We start from the raw sequence: 19217 nt of genomic DNA on the forward strand, positions 1-19217 counted from the left end.
CCAACTGAGACAACGAACCTGAGTACCAAACTATATTTATTGTACACAGTAGTAAAGGACAACAAATAAATGTACAAATTAGTGGAGTAAGATATTATTGGACTTTTATTTTCCCTCCCCCTCCCCCCTCCCAAAACCTGCGTATCCTAAATCAGAGAGGAGAGATGTGCTCTCAGAACGCATGTCAGTGATAGAGTTCACCTGAACCATGACAAAAGATGCACAAAACGCTGATGAATTTGAAGTCAGGGAAGAGTCCATTTTCTTTTGCCACTGGGGGTGGGAAAATCCAATTACAAATGGCTCTTTGTGCCAAATGATCATGACAATCCCACACCCAGGTTCAATCAAAAAAAAAAAAAAAATCTGAAAGGTAAAACACCTTCCCTCATACAGGCATTAAAAAGAAACACTTAACATTTGTAGAATCAAAAACATTTATTGATCAGAATACTGAGTTTAGCATTTGGTCCAGACTCTCATTCTTTCATCCACCATAATAGGTTTATATTTTTCAGTTACCTTGATACTGCTGAATCCAGGAAAACGAGAGGCCCCATAAACCAGTCATTCAGAGAAATAGGCTTTTGAACAAATTGCACTGATTAAAAGGAGTGGAAAACAAAAAATGTCTGCAAATATGCCTAAAATTAAGACGGACCTAAAATATACACCATGATGCAGGAGATATGCTCAAGAGCATACCACTCCTTCAACCTGTGGTAGTTTGAATGGCAGGTTTACAGGACCTATATTTCCACCTGGACCACAACCACCGGCACACAGACTCCCCCCCAAGACACACAAACACCCAGGCTGCCCCACCCCCTCGGGATCTCTGACCTTTCACCCAGGACGGAGTTTCTGAACAGGAAGTCAGTGTGTTAAGCGTGGCCCAAAGCCCCTGAAAGTGTCACTACTGGCGCAGACTGAGGGGAGGATGTCTGAAAACTGACCACCCCCATCAAGTCACCTTTTTCAGTCTAAAAAAGCTTGCCCCCCTCTTACATATATGTTGAACACAAACCCGTAACCCCCCTATAATGCGCGGAGCAGGGGGACGGGGCTACAAAAAAAAAAAAAACAAAAACAAAAACAACAAAAAAAAGTTGAGTATTGAGGAAGAAAATCAAATAAAATAGCTGAGTGGATATTCTCCAGGTGTGTGGCCTGTACAGTCTGTACAGAGGGATGTCTGCCTCTAGCAGGTGCCCCCTGTCTGCTGCTGAAATACATCAATAGTGTCCTCATCTTCCATCTCCAGCTGAAAGCAGAAACCAGCTGTTCTTCAAACGGCATCTCACACCATACGGTACATTAAAGAATACACACAGCAGGCCAAACGCACAAAATACAGCAAAGGGATCAATTCCACCTTGAATCTAAAATAACGTGTGAAGAGAAAGGCTGGTCTATGAATACAGACAATTCTTGGTGTGACACTGTTTATAGTTTCTTGTATAAAGTGCTACAGACTCTGTGGCCCCTCTCTCTTTGCTCCGGCACTTGTTTGTGAAGGGGAAAATATTTATATCAGTGTGAAAGGTCCTCTAGTGAATCATCTCCGTGACAAAACATGTTCTCGCCACAAGCACGTTAAGTAATAAATGTGCAATTACACCCATTTTTAAACTAGCTGAAATAGGAATGACCAGTGTGATATTTTCCCCAGTTTTCTTTACATATGATAGCCACAGGATCAAGCTGTTCAGTGTCAATCCATTTTGTGCAAAACACTTTTGACACTCAACATGAGTGCATATTTTGAGATGGTAAAAATGACTTTCCAGGAGAGTGTAACCACTGATCAACAAAAGATGTACATGAACATTTGCTGTAACCAGAGGTAATGTACTAACCTGTGCAGGTGTGTCCGTCTCGTTGATCGGCTGTCCGTCAAACCGAAATCTAATCTGCCTTATTGACAAACCCTAAAAAGGAAGAACAGCATGATGACGATTTCCAGCCAAGGTGAACTTGCATTACCACAGCCCAGCCAATACCTGCTCACCACTGCAAGTGTGCGAAAATCACCACCTTGTGAAACAGTGCCAAAAATAGTATTCCCTACTTCTGTTAATGTGTAATGGAAGCCTGCCAAGTTATGTCTGAAGATAAATCTGATTCAGTCATAACTAACATCTGGTAGCACAAGACCAATGTGGTCCTTTAAGACTGACAGCAACACAAAGGCATTAAAAAATCCACAATTAGCACACTGAGAGACAGGGCTACAATATCCGGAGACAAGACAAATACGCCCCCAGGAAACTTACACTGCACCTTTGGATTACTTCCCCCAAGCAATATAACATTTTGTGCTGCTACCATTTTTTTCCACTCAATTTTACTTTGGCATGATCTTATTGGTGGGGAAATATGTATTTCTTTAAAGGAATAAGCTTACCTGTCTTTCACAGTAAGCCTTCATTAGTTTGCTGAGGGGTGTGTGTCTTTTAATTTTAAACTGGACCACTGAACCGTCCTGACCGGCCACCTTCAGGTTAATGTGGTCATTCTCCGTCTTCACACCTTCCTGTACGGGGAACAAGAATGCATGTTTATCAGTCCTTCATGCAGGCTGTAAAGAGAAAATAAAGCAGTGCAAAAAATAAAAGGCACATCGCTATTTAGCTTCCTTTCACGCCGATAACCGTCTCCACATCGCTACCGGTAGCTCCAGTCCCCCAACGGACGGCCCAAAACTGGTTCTCTCTGTACAAATGTGATCACGATGTGGACAAATAATGAGTCTAAACCGGGTTAACATTGTGCGCTTGGAAAATATGGTCGCTACTTATTCACACGCTCGTAGTGGGAACCTTGGCCTATCATAATTAATACAGCCTTACTAGGTAACGACTGCCGCTCCAAATAATGTCTGGATGGCTAGCAAGGTAATTGCAAGTTAGCAAACCAATGATAGGCTTGCCTAACAAGCTGGAGAAGTATAAAGCTACGATGTTACACTCGATGCATTCTTTATTCTTCTGCAAACAATTGCTGTACTTGCAAGATATGATCTAGTAAGGCAAGCAATCTAACTGTGCAGTGATCAGCAAACGTTAGCTAATGCATTGTTTTAACCCGCCAGCTAATTAGCCGGTTAGCAATTCTTGCTGGCTGGCTTAGGTTTGCAAACAGTCTAGGCAGGTATAGATTCATCTAAATAGCGAGCAATCCCTTCTTAAATCTCCTATTTAGCTGGTTGCATCCAGTTAACTAGCCAGCATCATTACCATAGCTGTTATACAGCCATCTGGCTGAACTGCTTTCACCATTTCAACGTTCGTGCGCTGCGCTTTCTAATGGCGGTTTTTCAATGGTGCATCTTTACGCTCCGGTCCGCTCTTCTTTTGCGACATTTGTTACGCCGAAGACGTAGCTAACATGGCTGATAGGCTGCAATTCATCTTCGCAAAGGAAAATCTGCAAGAAACACGCTGAATTCCATCCCAAAGAAATTTCTAAGCAGATAGAAACAATGCACAATTTCAATGGAAATCATCCCGCTCCAGATCGCAATTATGGGCATCTTAGAAAAATACTTTTCATACAGAAACAGCGATGCATCAATCCCAAGCACTAACGTTAGCTTCGACAAACCTTTGTTTTCGCCATCCACCCGCTCAAATTCAGAGTCCAGTTATCGTGAACAGCGCATGATCACAGCCAACAAACCATGTAAAAACTGTCATTTTCAAGTAGAAGCATCGCGTTTTACCTTTGTCTTCTCCTCAGACATGCTGTCGTTGGATGTGAGCTGTAAATGTGCAAAAGATTGGTTGTAGAATATTGACTGGTTAGCTTTTCCCACCTCTCCCAGTCCTCTTCGTTGCGATCGGGAACGCGCTTGGTCTACTGTTCCCTATAATCGGATTGGCCTATGTATGATCACGTGACACTTTCTCTCGGGAACGCGGACACGTGTACGCGCATGTCTTTTAAAAAATTCTTGACCGCGCCGGACTTTAGATCCCGCCATATGGAGGAAATTTTCCTTCATTTTCACAAACATCCTTACGATCAACTATTACCATCAATGTAATATAGATCAAAACCATGTGAGAATAGCTTCATCCTACGCGAATAAGCGTCGAAGTCCAACATTCTTAACTGTGGCTACGTTTTGGACAGCCACAAGGGGCGCCCGTGCACAGTACTGGGCAGAGCCGTGTATAGAGAGAGTTTGGACAACTCCAACATAGGGTGCCATTTTGTAACCTTTAGTCCAAAGGTTCTACAGTGCGTTCCTATGTAATAACATGCTATGTCGAAGTAAAGCGCTGTTTTCGCCATTAACAGGCTCATAAATGTTATTATGAGTGTCGTACAAGAAGGACAGGATCCCGAAAAAAATACTGCCGTGCCTATGTACCCCCATAACTGCAAAGAAACCGTAAAACAACTAGGGCCTCTCGGTAGTAGGTCGTAGAAGCAGTCAGTGTTTACCTTTCTCTTCTTCCATTCCCTCACGTAGATTTTATTTTGCCTTTGTTTGTTTGCTAGCTAAGTCAAAAAGGAACATTTGAATCACAAGTGTGATTATGATTATTCATTGATCACTTGCTAAATTAAATTAAAACATTGAGAAGAGAACCTCTCACTTGAATTTGAACATAATTACCTGATTGAACTTCAAGAGATGTAGCACAGTATGGATGGTCCAGGCATATAGTTTTCGATGGTTCGCATGGTTCATGTACTGTCTAACTCCGCTTTGTCTGTCTCCCAGGGAGCTTTGGTGGGCTGAAGACAAACTAGGTGGGAACAGCATTTGGCTTCAGTTTTCTCAGGCCATCAGTTCTGTTGCACTCGTACTGTGTGATGTCAAAGTGATCCCGCAAAAGGAAAAAAAAAGACAAACATTAACTTTTAAATGGGTGTGTAGAAGCTCTCCTTGTTTCAGATAAAAATCCTGATTAATTCAATGTGGTGGCAGGGGTTATTCTGGAGACATCTTCCTTAAAACTGAGACAAAAGTAGCTGCAAAGATAAGGACCTACAAATGTTCATCTGACATTAGGTTATCCACGCAGAGTCCACATCAAGGATTTAACCTGAATGGCAGGATGTCAGACTAGTGTCAGAGTAGCACATCCACGAATAAGATGCGTGTCTCTTCTGCTTAGGAGAGCAGCAGCTCAAAACAACACAGACTCACAGATTAACAAGCCTCCAGTCTTCTTCAAATCCCGTTTTAAAATCCATCTAACCTTAATCTATCCATCTACCATGAGTCAAGGTCTTCACATCCTTCTAACATTAACCTATCCATCTACCCTGTCGCTCATAGTAGGGTATTGTTAGCATAAATTACACCACAATTGCAGACCGCCTTGCACTACTAAGAAAACTATAAGCGTTTCGCTATCCGTAAAAATGTCACTATCAACTTCTGAACTCCTAAATAAAGTAACTCAACGCAGGAATTCCTTACAGTGATTTTATTGCTTTCTCTGTATTCGTAAATAAACATGCACTTCATGAGAAGGCTATCCGGCGATCACGACTGCATATCCAAATATACTGTACAAACGTAAAATAAAGTCAAGAAAATGCAAGTGTTTTCTCCACGTAGTTACTGCCAAAAAAAGACGTGCTTTATCTCTATTAAAACTCTAATTATATTAGTCTTAGGCTATGTAAATTCATAAATCCATGAGAGACACTAATACTTAGGCTACCTCACACAAGAGTTGTCATTCGCCTTCCAGTCTTTTCTTCGAACCTTCACCTCCCATATATTTCCTGCGTTCCGGATCGCGGGGGAAACGGTGCATTTGTTTCCCCCTGTTTGACTGTGTGCTGCAGCCATACGCTGATCAGCATGGCATTTTAAAATTTGTTTTATACACTTCATGCACCTGAGCAACACCTGTTATCGTGAATGGGCACTGGGATGGCACTTAGGTTACAACATGGTACCCATGAGTCACGTGAGAGTCCCTGAACCAATCATAGTGCAGAATAGTTGACACTCGCGTTGTCAAAAAACTCTGTATACACGGCTCTGGTATCGGGCAGCTTCGCCGTTCATAATATCATGAACAGTGTAACGCGACGCGCGATGCCTCTTGCGTGCATCGTCTCCATAATAATCATGGAACCATATCGTTTTCGATGTAAAGATTACGGTTATACAATTGACAACTGAAAATGCAAGTATTCATCTATGTTTCTTGTGCCATCGAACATGGATAGTACACGATGTTGCCAGTGGTGCATTTTATCTTCAACAAAACTATAACATTAAACTAAAAGTGCAAACATTGTCACCACAGTGGGGAGGAAAATAAATACATTTCAATTTATAAACATATGTTGGCAAATTCTCAGCGCTTCAGCATGTTTTACACTATTTTAACATAAAAATATAAATTATTCAATTGTACTGGATTTCCAAGGCATCCCTAGATAGGAGATTCTTGTGATGCCATTTCCAAAAGTGGATTACAGGTAACGTTGTGAAAGGCATGTGTTGCATTAAAATAAGACACAGACAGGAACACTTACGCTTAATGACTGTCATCCACTGTTCATATTCATGGAATTTGAAAGACCCTGGTAATACAGAATTCAGATGGTGGAGTTTACATCTAGACCTCACTAAAACACCAGAACTTACAGAAAATACAGAAAATAACAGCACACATCTTTAAAGATTTAAAAATTTATTTTAATGAGAATGATTTTTCCCCACACAAGAAATATTTGTCTTCAACATTTGACATTTCAGGGAAAGGAATCATTCTTTTACAGAGAATGTACAAAAGTAACTGCAATGGAAATCTAGTTCTTTGAAATTCAGCAGAGAAAGTAATTTAAATAAATCCTGTAACTTTCTATGAAAGCAGAATATTAATTACATCAACATTAAAAGCAGATTACAGTGCAGGAATCAAAGGGGGATATGACTGAATTCCATACATTAGAAAACATGTAGGAACGTAGGATGCCAATCCAATGCAACAAAACGCCAGTTCACACGTATGTTTGTGTTTATGTGGTCCTTTGGTTTTCACCGAAACATTGTATGTAGTGCATCATCCATCCTGAAGACTTGACCTAGTGGCGATTCTGTCCATCAGATCAAATTCAGAGGGTGGCAAGGTATTAAATATATTTATTAAAAAATAATAAAATGCACTGCAGAAAAAATCCATGACAAATGCCATGTTCATGATTTTTTTTTTCCAACTACAAAGTAGTAGTGAAACCTCATCACGGCCAATTTTACTCCTGGCTTCTTCATAAAAACAGAACTGCAGGACACCAAAGCCTGAGGACAGCTCAGTTTGGTCTTGCACAATCTGACTAAGGGAAACAAAATAGCAACCCTGCAATTATGGTGCTACATTTAAACTGCCAATAATTTGCATTACATCATATATATATATTAATATACAGTACAGTACTGTAATGACAAAGAGGGTCATTCATTTTCTTGAAAAATATGTGGAGTGTGCAAAACATTTAAAAACAATGCATTGTTACTGGGGAAATCAGTAGTGAAAAGGTTCAACTAAAATGACAAATTGAAGAGTATGGAAAAATTACCCATTTACCATTGTTTTCCAAGAAAATTGCAGTTAAGACGGGAGTACGTCCTACATATACACACACACATAATCACTGAAATTACACAAGAAATCAAGGCAGCTAAGTGATTGTGCAGCTGCTTGTTGTTGTGGAGGCAACACAACAGCAATGTTAGTTTTACAACCACACAAAATGTGATCCAAACTATTGCCATTTGGTTCAGTTATCATTATGGATAAACAGTCTAAGATAGATTCTCTTGTGCTGGAAATCACTCTGGATAAGAGCGACTGTTAAATTAATGTAATGTAATGGGTTACACAGAATGATTATGGAGTCAACCACAAATGCTATCGTTGTAACAGCTCTATGTAACAGATCGAAGTCACAGCTTACACATGAGACCCATGCAATCAAGACAGTGTTAGACTGGGATGCAGCTGAGCAAGTGATGTTGCGGTCTGTGCCAATCACTTGCCACTTTACACAGTGAGTACAGGATCAGAGGAGGGAACCAGACCGTGACAGGGGACTTCCGTCTTGTTACCAAAAATGCAGACATGAAAACATCGGTTGTTTCTTCTCCTTTCCAAACTCTTGCTTGCATGCTCGCATGCACTCATGTTTACAAATTAAGCACAGCGTTTTAGCAAACTTCAAACAGAAAGTACAGTACAATATGACATACAGCTCGTTAATGTTCTTTTAAAAAGTCAAGACTTTTTGTGGTCGGCTTCATAACCTGGGTCAGGCCTAATGCCCACTTCGCTTGTGACGCTTGCATGGTGGAACTGCCATGCTGTAACGTTCTGTGTAACAGGAGGGAAGCTCTAACATCAGCATGGGGGGATAGTTGTTCGGCGGATGGCGTGGAGGTGATGGAAAGTTCGGCCTTTCACTGAGGGCGGTGCGTTTAATCCTTCTAAAATCTGGAGTATGGGTTTGCACCTGTCAGCCCTGGAGAAGAAACAAATGAGCATAAGCATATTAATGTATTCAATGATTTTCAGGATGTACTTCAAACACAGATTATTTAATTAATGCATGCTCATGGATGCACATCCTATGTCAACATAAATTAAACCTTGGTGGTTGAAACCATGGCACTCTAAACTGCGCTAAATGGGAATCAAAATCATGTACCCTTTATGACCAGCAGGGGGAACTAGTCTTCAGAGGACTCCTGTGTGGCTTGTAAAATTCTAACAATATAACCTTTATCCTGCTGATCCCTTCCTCCCTTAGATTACAGTGAAGCAGGTGTAAGTCTCAGCTGTTCATTAGAGAAAAACAAAGTTCATCTCTCCCTGATGAAATAGTCATGGAAGAATGATGGTGTAACTGACTGCCTCCACAGGGAAGTGGGTGAGGTTGTGCTGTGGTGATTCGGATGACATTTCCTGTGATCGTAGGAGGTCATAGTGCTCGGAAAGCAGAGAATATGGAGGAGCAGCTTACCATACTTATTCCTGATTTCCTCATGTCTGATCTTCATCTCTGCTTTCCTGCAAGAACCCAAATAAGAACAGCAGCTGTTTAGGCAACAAAACTTGCACAAGACACACCCCCAGGGCAGATAGTTAATCTGAGGCCCATTTGAGTGACAAAACAGGTTTGCGTTGGTTCACTTTCAGTGTCATCCTTTGTCCTCTTTGGAACATGTGAACAGTAACTTCACAGTGAGCCAGCAACAATGCAGATCATTTTCCCTGATTACCATTCCCTACATCACAGCATAAGTTACAGATCACTCGGGGAACAGTTCTCAAGTAAAGGCCAACAGACTGCCGTTGGGCAAAGTCCTCCACGGGGAACCTCACACAGTCAGCCAGTATGTAGAGGCGACAGTCTGGAGCAGTTTTTACAGAATAGGTACTTTAACTAGAAGGCTGCGGTTTGTGGTCTTGGGTAGACCCCTGCCACCGTGCCCTTTAGCAAGGTGAATTACTCTGGTAAAGCTGTATAGATGGCAAATACTGTTTTCATGGCAACATAACTGTATAACTGTAGCTACAGAGGGAACACCTGAGGAAAGACACTGGACAACAGCAACAGAGCACAAATGATTAGATACTATGTAGTTCAAAATTATAAAGTAGTGTTGTATGGTAGTGAACAGCATTAGCAAGTAAACAGGCATGCAGTGAAGAACATTTTTTCTAGCATTTAAATTAAGTGAATTTTCACTGCTGGCAAGAAATGACTTGTTCACAGACCTTTTTCTCAAGTAAAATATCACATCAAAGTGGACAAGAGCATCTGATAAGCAAACAAATGTTTCATATGTCATATTTTCAGCTTCCACGGTTTTTCACCGACTCTGAATGTCTGAAAATGTGTTTTGCCAACTGTGTCAAAGTTCACCCACAAAAAAAAAAAAAAACAACAGCTCATAGAAGAATGGCAGCTGGATTAATAGCAGTGTCCACTGTAGCCTAGGAGTAACTTAACAACTTTAACTGAAAACCACTTTTTTCTGGTGAGGACCTTATAAAGAACCTAAACAAAGACACTCTGTTAGAAATTTGGCTTCGCAGCTCTTGACCCCTCCCCCCAGAAGCAGGGAAACAAGGAAACATCACATCTTGCACGTCACTCTGGATAAGAGCGTAAGCAAAATGACAAAAAATGAAAACATAAACAGATATGGGTCAGGAAAGCAAGAAAGAATTGTCTGTTGATTGGACAGTCACCAACCAATGAGATGGCAGTATCATGTAGGTCAGTTAAGCATGACCTAAGGTCAGCTATCTCACCTCTCCTCCTGGCGGGCCTTCATCTTGTCAACCTGTCGCTCCATTTTGGCGTCAAACCTCTTTGCCCTAAAAGAAATGAAGGGGTGAGGAAGGGCCTGGACAGTGAGAGACTGCTGCCACAGAGACACATTAATGACAACACCACTGCCAGCTTTTCACTCTGTCTTCTGTAGACTGTAATCAGGCTTACACGCCTTCAGTTCTGATAAAGCCTACAACACATGGTGTAATTTCAGCCCTGATACTGCTGTAATGATGGCAGATACAAGCTCTCAAGGACTAAAATTGCAATCAGTGAAAAGTGTACAGCTTTACCACGTCAGTCTTGTAACATGTCCAGTGCGTACAAGCAATGGTAAGTGCAACACGACATGCACTTGAAAGCTGACAAGACCTAGCAACAACCAATTAAAAATGACCATGCGAGAGGGTCATTTTTAACCAGCTGTTTCCCCCCAAGAAGCATTGAGAGAGCTGTGGCAGACAGGTACCAAGGCACAGAAACCGGACAGAAGCGTATATGAAGAGCTTAATGCATTTTGGTGACAACACAAGTGTTAATGCTCCTGTGCACCGTATGCTGTGTTAAGTCCCTTGCTGCCTGGTGACCGTTGGCAGGGCTTCACACTCACTCAGCAGGGTTTCACATGACTGAACCCGGGAGGTTCTGCCAAACCACAGCTTGCCTGCCATAATTCATTTATGATGGCCGCTATCGTAGCATTGTGCTTCCACACCAGAATCCCACAAGTTCTCACAATTTTAGACTTGTTTACAAGTTGGCGTGTGAGGCCACTGAATAGATTCCTACGTTGGATTGGCAGAGAGTGGCAAACGATATGACAGAAATCAGACCAAGCTGGGAGATCATGTAGAAGGAAAAGATAACAACAGTGGGGAAAGTGTACGAGACACCCGTGACAATAATGGAATGCAACCGTACATATTTTTCAAACCTGTAAAACCACCTGTTGATGCAGAAGGCATGTTACAGACACTCAGTGATTAAGGCCTGGAACAACAGGCTGTTAAGACTTTAAAGATTTAAAAAAAAAAAATAAAAAAAAACAGATGCAGCGAGCACTGGCACTGCCCACCCCTGGTGAACAGGCTGACCTGCTACGGACGTGCTGATTATTAGCAGATTAAGATGTTGTTTGCTAAACAAAGTCTTAATCTGTACATTCTGTTTGTTGAATGGGCAGTCTGAGGTTTATACAAGCTTTATAATGGCTCACTACATTCTATGTCATAAAACAGGATTTTCTGTGTTGTCTCCTGTACTAAAAGCTACCAAAAAGACATGTCTTTGTGTTAGTGAAACCGGACCTCATACTGATCCACAGACAAAAGAGGAAGTGGACAGCCACTGCACCATCTGTGCCCCCAAAAATGTGTTGCATACAGATATCAGGTTTGCACAGGTATTGTTACAATTTATTCTGAGTAGCTGGTTGTACCAGACATCTCATGCCACTGGAATCCCTCAATGGACATTAGGAAAAAAGTTTCTAAACACTCTGGTGTCTCTGTTTCAAAATATGTCTTCAAGCCATGTACCCTGCACAGTATCTGTCAGAGATCACAGCAGGAAATATCATCTTATGCTAAAGCATGTGACACTGGCTGCTTCTGTTCCACCTCCCCAAGGGCCAGTCCCAGCTCTAGCAGAAACCAACAGAGGAAGAAAAACCCTGATATAACAGCTGATGTAACACTGATATATAGCTCAAAAAACACATTTTTTTTTGTAAAGCGAGTATGTTTACGACTAAAAAAGACAAGACTTCGGTCAAAACACCGTCTGTCTGCTCACTTGTCGTCGGAGCTATACATCAGCGTATTGTTCCTTTACTGCCATCCTTTCCACACTACACACTACACTACACTCGGAGCACCCAGAGAAGACTGCATGTGTGTCTGTTTTCTGCCCGACACCTTTTACTCAGAACTCACCCGATATTCTCACACTTGCAGCAGCAGAAGCAGCAGACCAGGGTGGCAATGATGATGAGACCGGCCACCACCGACATGGTTATGATCAGAGCCTGGAAATCCACTGGGGAATAAAGAACACACAAGCATGCATTCACTTTGTGCCTTTCAAATGGTGTTGTTTTTTTAGTTCCCTTGTTATCTGTGACTGCAAACGATCCAATAAATAACGAACCAGACGTGCTTAGATTTCATGTGGTAGCTAAAATTTCACAACAGCCAAGATTTACACGCTCTGATCTACAAGACTTTTCATAAAAGTGTTGTTTATTCCGTTTAAAATATCAGTATTACTACAGAGTTTTGTTAAGCTTCCTTTGAGGAAAAACACAAACTTTTCAGATATCTGAAAATATTCAAGATATAGATCAGATCGGTGGTTTCTCACAAAGAGAGTCTATCCCTGTGGAGATCACAGATAGACCCTTGGGAGGAAAACTCCATTTCCTCAGAAGCAGGTGCAGCATTGTTTAAAAAAAAGCCTAATCTTATTCATCTGTGTTCAAACCCAGATGCAGGAACAGCTTTGCTCCCACTTCCTGAGTGCAAGCACAATTACTCTACAAATGCAGTCAGCTGTCACCCTGGCAGAATACACCCAGAAAAATAAGACGACACATTCGAGATGGAGAGGCTGTTCTCTGGGTATAGTGTTTCTGAACACAGAATCAGTCCCACAAGAATTCCATTAAAATGGAAACCAGGTTAGCCTATGGTCACAATAACAGACTTCAGAGTGACTCAGACTCTGTCAGTGCCAGGAGTCCCCCCGAAATGGTTCCAGAGAGGGGAACCCCCCCCCCCCCCCCCTTACCCCAGCACATCCCCCACCGAGCATCCTTCAGGGGGCACAGACTGTGGGGGGGCAGGATGGTCCTCACTGGGTAGTCCAGGCATTTCTTGGTTGTCTTGCACCACAGACACTGCAACAGAAACGCGTAACATGCACATGAACACACACACGTACACGTACACACAAATACATTACATCATTGTCATTTAACAGACACTCTTATCCAGAGTGACTTATGTAGGTTACGATTCTTACTTGCTATTCACTTATAGAGCTGGATGTACTGAGGCAATTGTGGGTTACGTACCTTGCTCAATGGCACAGCAGCAGTGCCCCAGCAGGGAATTGAACCAGCAACCTTTCAGTCACAAGCCCTTCGCCTTACCACAACGCCATACTGTTTTCCAGTTAATAATAAAGTTAACTGAACAAGTTGATAACTGCCCATGAAAATGGGCAGTTACAAATACTGTAAGAATGAACTAAAATTTTGTTCAATATGGCCTTTATATCTATTGATGTTTTTTACATAACTTTAGAATGTAAAAGCACTGTAAAAGAATGTTTACCATCCAATGGAATAAATGGAACTGCTACTGATATGTAAACCCATATCCCCCCAGACCAGCAGACAGATCCATAACGCGAGATAATCACTCAGCAGCCAGCATAGTGGTTAAGGAGCAAGACTCGTAACTGAAAGGTTGCCGGTTCGATCCCCGCTGGGACACTGATGCTGTACCCTTGGGCAAGGTACTTGGTACCCAGCATTGCCTCAGTAAATATCCAGCTGTATAAATGGATAACATGTAAGTTGCTTTGGATAAAAGCGTCTGCTAAATGAATAAATGTAAATGTAAATTCAGGGCGTTGCTTACCCATAATACAGCACAATGGCCACAGGTGGATCACAATGGCTAAATTTAACCCTTTTGCACTTTTACCTGCCCTTGCCCACAGGTGTGTTTGGGAGGAAAACAAACAATCGGACGTCTTGAGTAAAACAACTGAGGAATGCGGAAGGCAGAGTGCTACCAGCAGAACCCTCTCCAGACGCGTGTGTCGTATCTCCTCTGTGGGACGGGGCAAGCGGGTACTGCTATGTGGGCCTAAACATGTGAATTCAATCCCCCCCCCCTCGGATTTGCACTGTTAAATCCATCTATTCTGACTGGAAGCAGTGACCCAGTACTGTTCCAAAGTCTGATACTTTCACAGCTCCTTTTACAACAGTGACTATTGGGTAAGTGAAGTTGAGGTCAAGGTTGTTTTCCTCAAGAAAAAAAAAAAATTCGAACGTAATGGTTTAAAGCACTCATGTCTCTACCAGCTAGCTGGTACCTTGTCTGGCCAACTATTGAAACTTTATCATGCAGCACTTTTAATATTGTTGACTCCTTATATGGCTTTTTGCTTGTGTTGCACTCTACCTCACTTGTAAGTCACTTTGGATAAAAGCATCTGCCAAAAGAATAAATGTAATGTAAATGAAGGAAAAGTCTTTACTTCTCAACAGACTACAGTGTGATCAAGAACCCCAGGAAGCTGGGAAACAGTTGACTGTGCTCAGATAAATCTGAACAAACCTGTAAGGCAGGTGAGGGTGGGGCCGCTGCGTCTGGCAGGTATGCATTTCTCTGCGTCACCTGAGATTTCCCAGCTTCCTTACAGCAGATCTTTTTGTTTCCAACCCCCTCCTCCCACAAAAGGACCCATAGCGTGCCAGGTGGGAGTGTCACAGTGGAAAGTTACAGCATGTGTCGGGGCGGACAGCGTGGAGCTGCCACTGTAAACTGCAGTAGCAGCACAGACATACAGGGCAGGCTGGCACAAACACTGCACGTCAGAGTGAGGCGCTCGGTTTGGACCCTACAAGCTTCACTGATGCTTTGAATAAAAATCCATGCTGCAGTCAAGCAGAAGACACCAGCAAATAAGAGATCTTCCGTACTCACCGTCACATTCTTCAGGCATTCCTCGCAGCTTGTGTTGGACTTTTGGGCACAGGCTGGGCGAAGCAAAGGGACGCAGAGCACAATGTTAGTGGTTACACCGACAGAAAATGGTACACTTTAGGGGCTATGTCCCACTCAGAAAGCGTCTGTCCTGAACACAGGCTAAGAAGTGTGTAAAGTCTCATCTACACCTCAGAATCATCTATGTCCGTGTTTCCCAACCCTGCTCCTGGAGGCACACTGTCCTGCATATCTTCTATGTATCCTTCCTGCTTGACTAAATCAGGTGTGCTCAGCTAATCAAAAGTGCCACTGATGGGTTCAGTCAGGTAGGTAGAGCAGGGATAGATAGAAGATATGCAGGACGGTGTGCCTTCAGGAGCAGGGTTGGGAAACGCTGATCTATGTGTCCCTTACAGAGAATATAGATCTTCGGTTAGCTCTAGCAAGCTCACGGGAAACACAACGCACATACAATACATTTACATTTATTCATTTGGCAGACGCTTTTATCCAAAGCGACTTACATAGGTTATAGACAATGGCCCATGTTATACAGTGTGAAAAAGCTTCCAACACACTTTTGGCTTGGGTTTCTCTAGATGATTAAGCCTCTGACCACACATCTGTGGTTTGAGCCATTTCAGGCAAAGGCAAAGACTTATGGCTCATCAGCTGCATTTCCTGGGTCTGAGGGCAGGTCTGAAATGGCAGACACTCTTCTGAGGCTCCTTTGTCTTTCTATAGCTAACTTTCTTCCTTATTCTTTACTTTAAAATACATCACTTTGAACAGAGGCCTCAGGGACCACAACTGAAAGTAAAAACAACTCTAGATTTATGCTAACACGTCATTAGGCTCACATTACTCAGATGTTGTACATATTATCCCATTATACAACTGTACTGCAGATATTCAGGTTACTGGTAAAACAGCAAAGCCTGATGCTGGATCTGCACCTGCAACAAGCTGGTTACAACCTCAGCTTCTGATACATAGCCAGAAATATTAATTTCACATTTTAAAGCTTAATGAGGAAGTGTTTACTATAGAAGATTTGGTCCAAAGACTTGTATTTCAATAAGACTGTCCACAACAGAAACAGATACAGGGCCTTTTGGGCCTAATTGTGTATTGTGTTATACAGTAATGCTTACTGTATAATGGGAAAACCAGAGTTGTTAGTTTTTTGTGAAATGTATATACCTATCAATGTTCTGTGATCTGACCCATGCCCATCCTCACAAATAAGATGACATAACTTCATATTTGTTATACATTACATATTCTCTTTAGTTCCAGCCATTAGGCTGTTGACTTCACTAGGTCAAATAGGCTTGTGAAAATGCCTCAACGGAACCAACAACTGCCTACGGCTTACTGGTTACCATGGCATGAAATCCTCAAACTAATCTATGCTCTCAAATGAACCTGATTTTATTAAAGGTAGGGCTAAAGTATGTGTGACCTGGGAGGTTTATACAGACGTCAGAGCTGTCTATACCAGCTAGGTATGGTAAAGATGTATGGCATTATATAACGCAGTTTTGTTTTGACTTTTGTAATGACAAGACTGGAGTACAGCGAAAGAAGTAATGAATATTTACGTCTTTAATCTTGAACTGAAACAGACCAAAGTTTAAAATGTAAACCTTTCCATCCAGGCCATTCTTTGACCGGAACAACAAAGCACACATTCAACGGACCATGTAATCGTATTTCGCCTGATTAACTTCGTAATTGTATGCAGTGGGAAAACCAGACGGACCGCAGAGAGACCCCCGGGTACTGTCAAATTACCCCCAAATCAAATTCACCCGAGAGGTAAAAAGGCAACAGCGTTGCCCGGACAGTGCCATTGGAAAGACAACGTATCCTTCATAAACGTTTTCGACTCATTAATTTAGCTAGCTAACGTTAACTACACGTTAACTACACATTATTCACGGTCAAAATTATCTTGACACTGACTGACGTAATTATTTACACACCTGCCAGTTATTGTCGCAGGATTGAGGCTCGGAAATCGTATAAAACAAATCAATAATATCAATGGTAAGCGACACAGCGAAGCTAACTACACTAATTTAGCCAATAAAGTACATTTATAGCTTGTTCATAATAATGTACCCTCTATCATTCATACACTCTAAGTCTACGTTAGCTAGTTAGATTAGTTAAAATCACTGAAAATTGGTTGAGTTAATCTGTGTGAATAGCTTGTAAAATGGCTGGCTGACAATGCTATTGTCACAACCCTTTGGGACATTTTTTTTCTGTTTTCCTTGCAATTTCACTTTAGTGTTAAACTATGCTATTATCCAGAACGCAGATTTTGCGGATGTACCAAAACTGCAGAACTCCACCATAGTCCAAGATACAAACTAACATTAAAGCCACATGGGCAAGAGTCAAATTCTAATAACTAACATTACCGCGTTATAACTAGTTAGTAATTCCCGCTGGCTAGTATCACTCTTCATATTTTAACCACCATACATTTTTCTCCTACGACTCAAAATCAATACATTTCCTGTAAGCAGAGTTTCCCCAGTCTCCAGAACCTTGGAAAACAGTTTCGTCTTGATATGTACTGCAATAGTGGACTTAAAATTAAGAATGTTAACTTAATGTTAACGTTTTAAGAGATGTCATGACGCATCTCTTAAAACGTTTAATTATAAGCTACATGCTAGCAAGCTAATCAACGCTGGTGTAACATCCATTGGAGGTGATAAGCTTTTTTATAGACAGGTTACCTTACTGAAGTTTATGAGGAAATTTTTCAGAGCGGTCGGGTAAACTTACGTATGCTTGGCGGAGGCGTCTGGGCAAACACTGCGGTCGCGCTGAAAATAATGACGAGAGCGAAAGGGATAAAGATCCTTAATTCCACCATGTTTATAAAACTTCCCTAACGCTCGCAATATAAATCGATTTCTGTAGGTTTACTTTCGTCCGACACAATCCTTGATCTTGCCGACAGGAGCAGACTGTGTCGTTATCAACTTAATGTGGAAGACTAACGTTAGCCTAGTGACTAACTGGCTACTTCTAAGTGCTTGCTTTGGTAGCTCTACAATCTCCTCTTGCCCAAACCAAACAAAATCAAACCCCTGCCTGACGGACAAACTTTTCCCATTTCCCTATTGCGTCCGCCAGTAACCAATCAGAGTCGGATTGATTGTCGGAATGGTCATGTGACCACACGCAACAAATGTTTTGTTCTACTGTAGCGGGATTGTGTGGCGCTCGTAGAGGTGGTTAGTGCCAAACGTTTCTTTTTTGATTGTGGCATTTTAAATAATTTTCACAATCGAACGCATATTTTGCAAATTGCAAACTAGAGATAAAGGGAATTAGCCCATCCCAGGCGTGCGTTTTCCTTCTAGATTAAAATCGCATGAATTGAATTTCACGTTGTTGCTAGTTAGAATAAACCTGATCAAATGAGAGAGCGAAGGTGACATTTACAAGGTGAAAAGAGATTTTTACTTTATACGGAAGTTGTAATTACGACTTTATATTTAATTATTAATGAAAAAAACACATTCAGTTATAACCTTTCTTATATACAGGTAGGTTATGTAAAGCAGAACTTTATCGAGGTTGCGATAAGGACGTGCCGAAACAGCGCCCACTGCTGAATTCTAAGCTCGGAGAAGACATCTATCATATGTTCTGACTTAATACTTTCCTTTTGTTCCATAGCAAACAAAAAGCTTTTTAAAATTTTGCAATCAACTGCCAGTTTGAATTACTTAGCCTATTTGAACTTCTAATTCGGGGTTCCATCCATAACCATTTGTCCTGCTTTTGAAAGCACCTTGGGTTCAGTGAGCATCTTCATTAAATTCTTTTGTTTCACCAAAAGCCAGCCAGTTTTTCTGTTCTTGTTATTTTTTCCTTAGTTTTTCTGACATCATTGATAATATTACAGCAGAATGAGCAACTAACAACGTGGAACAGCTGCTTATATTGTTCAAGCAACATTGCAGTTAGACTTAATTTGTTACCACCTTTTACCATTCAAGTGGCCATAGAAAAAGCCTTTTAGAAACCACAGAAACCAATATAAATATCTTTATGTTTCCTAAATATTACTAAAATATGTCTTAAACTTTCCAGGTCTGATGTCAACATACAATATACCTTGGTGGAACAGACAAGCACACA

At 41.5% G+C, this 19217-nt stretch overlaps 2 protein-coding genes across 2 annotated transcripts; both read right to left on the minus strand.

Moving 5' to 3' along the window:
• Window positions 1-87: 87 nt before the first annotated feature.
• Window positions 88-3850, minus strand: LOC118785522 (small ubiquitin-related modifier 3-like). Its single transcript, XM_036540234.1, has 4 exons — window positions 3725-3850; window positions 2408-2536; window positions 1860-1931; window positions 88-1264 (listed from the first exon to the last, which is right to left on the minus strand). The coding sequence occupies exons 1-4, from the start codon at window positions 3743-3745 to the stop codon at window positions 1202-1204; spliced, it is 285 nt and encodes a 94-aa protein (XP_036396127.1). The 5' UTR covers window positions 3746-3850; the 3' UTR covers window positions 88-1201.
• Window positions 3851-7435: 3585 nt separating this feature from the next.
• Window positions 7436-18149, minus strand: LOC118785520 (pituitary tumor-transforming gene 1 protein-interacting protein-like). Its single transcript, XM_036540233.1, has 7 exons — window positions 17850-18149; window positions 15042-15094; window positions 13108-13216; window positions 12255-12357; window positions 10299-10364; window positions 9001-9047; window positions 7436-8499 (listed from the first exon to the last, which is right to left on the minus strand). Exons 1-7 carry the CDS (start codon window positions 17938-17940, stop codon window positions 8465-8467), a joined length of 504 nt encoding a protein of 167 aa, XP_036396126.1. The 5' UTR covers window positions 17941-18149; the 3' UTR covers window positions 7436-8464.
• Between the last annotated feature and the right edge of the window lie 1068 nt (window positions 18150-19217).

The sequence above is a fragment of the Megalops cyprinoides genome, chromosome 11 (assembly GCF_013368585.1).
Source record: "Megalops cyprinoides isolate fMegCyp1 chromosome 11, fMegCyp1.pri, whole genome shotgun sequence".
Classification (NCBI taxonomy): domain Eukaryota; kingdom Metazoa; phylum Chordata; class Actinopteri; order Elopiformes; family Megalopidae; genus Megalops; species Megalops cyprinoides.